Genomic DNA, 3,884 nt, shown 5'->3' on the forward strand with positions numbered 1-3,884 from the left:
TTTCAGCCTCCAAAAGAGAAGGCTGAGGGGGGATCTTCTGGCCTGTTATAAACTAGTCCAGGGGGAATCAGCAGGCATTGGGGGAGTCACTGTTCCCCCGAGCACCGCCAGGAGTGACCAGGAATAACGGTCACAAGCTGGCAGAGGGTAGGTTTAGGCTAGATATCAGGAGGCGCTACTTCACGGTCAGGGCGGCTAGGGTCTGGAACCAACTTCCAAGAGAAGTGGTGCAGGCTCCTACCCTGGGGATTTTTAAGAGGAGGTTAGATGAACACCTTGCTGGGGTCGTTTGACCCCAGTGCTCTTTCCTGCCATGGCAGGGGGTCGGACTAGATGATCTGCTCAGGTCCCTTCCGACCCTAGAAACTATGAAACTATCTCTGTAGCAATCTAGCATAATCCTACTTTCCTTATCTTGTTTATAATACAGGATGGATGAAAGTTTACTACATGTTTGTAAAGCACTTTTTCTTAGATAAAACGTCTTAATAATTAAATAAATCTGGAGGATCTATATACTGTACTTCTTTCTCTTTTGTTGCATGCTGATTACTGATTTCCAGATGATTAGAGAATCAGACTTGAATTGCTCTCCCTCTAAGAAAAAAAGGAATACATGAATGTAGTATGCCTTTGCCTTTTTTATTATTAGTTTGCCTCACTTGACCAGCCATCAGTAATTTTAGCACTAGAATTTTTTAGAACGTATGGTTTCTATTTTAATTCTCCTCTTCTCTCTCCTTGTTTCCCCAGTCATACCCATCCAATTACATGGATCAAATTAAGCCAAACAAATACAGCGTCATTTATTCTACACCAACTATGTTGCACAATAAATTCTATTCAACCCCAGAAGGACTATCTAATGGAATCCAGATGGAGCCAGTAGATCTAACAGTGAACAAACGAAGCTCACCACCTTCAGCTGGAAGTTCTCCTTCCCCACTAAAATTTCAGACTGTACACAGAAGAGCTTCGCCTGGACTAACTCTGTCCTCACCCAGCCCACCTATGAAAAAATTCACACCACCACCTCCTGGAGTACAGCCATTTCCCTTACCATTAACAATCCCTCCAGTTATGGCGGCTCTTTCACGCCATGGACTTAGAAGCCCTGGAATACTCCCAGTTATACAGCCACTTGTGGTCCAGCCTGTTCCCTTCATGTATACTCCTCATCTCCAACAACCTCTAATGATGCCTACAGTTCTTGCTGATGAATTGGAGAATCCAAGTAGTGTACCAGGTAGGTGGTGCTGCTGTTCTGATTCTCTTTTATGTCAAATAAGTGTATATCCAAGTATTATTTTGGGTAAGTGATTTTCATTTTGGGAAATGAAAAATCAGGACAGTAATTCTTATTATAAAATGTGGAGTATTTGCTATGCAAATTCTGGCTAGACTTTATGGGTTAGACTCTGCACTTATTTATACCTATATATATCTGTTGATCCTAAAAGAGGCAATCCAGATTACACCTAGTCAAGATAAGAGATTTGTGTTGAATTCAAATTCATCAGGAAGCAGACCAAAAACTAGAAGTCTTATTTTAATGCAAGTTGTATACAAGACTTGAGCTGGTCAATTTTTACATTTTCAGATCTAGATGTTGCCTATATCATTTAACTTGTATAGCTCTTTACATACTTGATCTTTCTTTTTTTCTAGTGCCTGTAATTGAATCTTATGAAAAACCTCTATTAAAGAAAACTATTAAAGTAGAACCAGGAACCCAGTCACCTAGGACTGACTTCTATCCTGAACAAATGTCACCTCCATTGATGACTTCACTGTCTCCTCCCCAAGTAATGTTGCAAGAGTGAGTAACTAATGATAGTCCAAAACTACCTATTTTCAGCTGAAGAATAAAATATAACTATTTTTGAACTATATATGTGTATCCTTTGAAGGAAAAGCCAGTGTGCTTTGAAGCACCCAATAAAATATCATAAACATAGGTTGCAGTTGGTAACTGAATTAAGTTTTTGTGTTTAGGTTCCCTCCTCACTCCCACCATGATGTGAGATGTAATCTCACCTTTGTTTTTGGCAACAGAGTTATCAGCATGTTCACAACATACACAGGAACTATACAAATCTGCTTTACTTGTAACTTTAGGAATTCACTATACATTGGTCCTAGTCCTATAAACCACGGTAAATAGAACCCTTGGTGCATATCAATGTAGTTCTCCAGGTGAAATTTTGTGGAATTGATCCTATAATTTGAACAGGTACTAGACGGTGGTAACCTGAAAGTATATCATATCAGCAGATCATAATTACGTCTATATTTAGATTGTCAAAATGAGATCCATTTAAAAAGATTTTGGCAACCTTTTCTTAGAGAAGGATTAACAATTCCATTGTTTGTTCCTAGCTCTTGATATGGGGGAGAACCTGTGAGAATACAGATGTGCTTTCCCACCCCCAACAAATTCCAATCAGACGTACTAAATTGTATTAAAAATCACCATTTTCGTTCTCCCATGTTCCTCAGGAAATTTTTGGCAGCCTGCTAAAATCCCTGAACATTCTAAAAGTCTGGCCCATACTTCTGCCAAAGCAGCAGCAGACACTCTGGTGGGAATGCCTGGGAGCCATCAGAGCAGCTGTAGCAGGAGTTGGAGAAGACTGCTAATGGCACATGGCCCCAAAATCTCATCCCCCTCCCAGGAGCACCATATGGAACAGAAGCACCTATCCCGGGTGAGAGAAAGTGATCCAAGTCAGATTCCTACAGTAAATCCCTGAATCCAGCAGCCTAGGGTCACCAGAAACAGTTTGACAGGATCCATACATGTCACCAGCAGGCCTTTCACCTCACTGAGACAGCAGCCTTCTCTTGATGTCTCCTAAGATAGTAACATAGTGGTAGGCATCACAGTTTTGGGGTTAATTACTCCATTGCTCTTCCTGGCCTCCTTAAGGGCACCCATATAATGGCTACTAGACGTGACGCTTCTTGGTATGGGGATAAACATTCCTCTCCCTCTAGACAGGAGTTTTAGGTTGCATTCCCCTGTGATCACCTCTGCAGGTCTGAGTTTGGTTTTGTACCGACTGCTCCAATATCCCTCAGGGGCAGTAATCAAGTCAGCTGGGGGCCAGCCAGCTTTCACAAAGCCTGGTACTGTTCAGTTAGACAAAACCATTAAAGAGAAAATGTATCATAGAGCTGTATATAGATGACAAACACACTTATCCAGGTACCTACCTATCTTATATGTTGGGACTGAGACCTGGCAGGTACAATACTCAAGTTTTTGTCCCTTTTTTTTTTTTTTTTTTTTTTGTATCTGATCTGCATGTATAAAAAGAGCTGATTATTTAAACAGCTTCCTCCTTTGTTGTCCGGATCTGTGAAACCTAAACACAATAAATGTTGTTTCCCCACCATGGCTGATACTTCCACAGACTTGTCACAACTGTATTAGTGAATTCAACTGATTACCCACATGGACTGCAGTTTAGACAGGAAACAGTCACTGGACCAGGAACACAACTATTCATATAGCACTTAAAAAAATGTTACATTAATCTTCGAATGTTCAGTGCTTCCAGAGCATCACAAGTGCCACACATGTTCTTTGAACTGGTACTAAACAGTGGTAAAGGCTGAGCTGAAAAGCTGAGCTACAGTGGTTAAAGCAGTAGTTTCCAACCTTTTTGGGTAGGAGATCACTTTCTGAATTAAAGTCGAGATCTACACCCAGCCCTGCTGGGCAGTCTGTGGGAAGGGGTGGGTGGGGGTGGGCAGATTGAGGCAGAGGGAGAAAAAATTATTTGGGGGCGTGTTCTCCCAGCAGGTAGGTCTGTGGGGAAAGGACCATGGTGGGGGCAGGGCAGATCGAGTCCTTAGTTGTGAGAGATGGATTGGGGCAC

The 3,884-nt window shown here is 41.7% G+C and overlaps 1 protein-coding gene across 3 annotated transcripts in view; it reads left to right on the plus strand.

Annotated features, from left to right (window-relative positions):
- KLF3 (Kruppel like factor 3) overlaps positions 1–3,884 on the plus strand; it is a 46,654-nt gene that overhangs the window by 24,324 nt on the left and 18,446 nt on the right. For all 3 annotated transcript variants that reach the window (XM_019526528.1, XM_019526527.1, XM_019526529.1), the window contains exons 4-5: positions 754–1,246; positions 1,669–1,819. In XM_019526528.1, coding sequence (XP_019382073.1) covers positions 754–1,246; positions 1,669–1,819 — 644 coding nt within the window. The remainder of the gene's footprint in view (positions 1–753; positions 1,247–1,668; positions 1,820–3,884) is intronic.

The sequence above is a fragment of the Gavialis gangeticus genome, unplaced genomic scaffold (genome assembly GCF_001723915.1).
Source record: "Gavialis gangeticus isolate Ggan-Ray unplaced genomic scaffold, GavGan_comp1, whole genome shotgun sequence".
Classification (NCBI taxonomy): domain Eukaryota; kingdom Metazoa; phylum Chordata; order Crocodylia; family Gavialidae; genus Gavialis; species Gavialis gangeticus.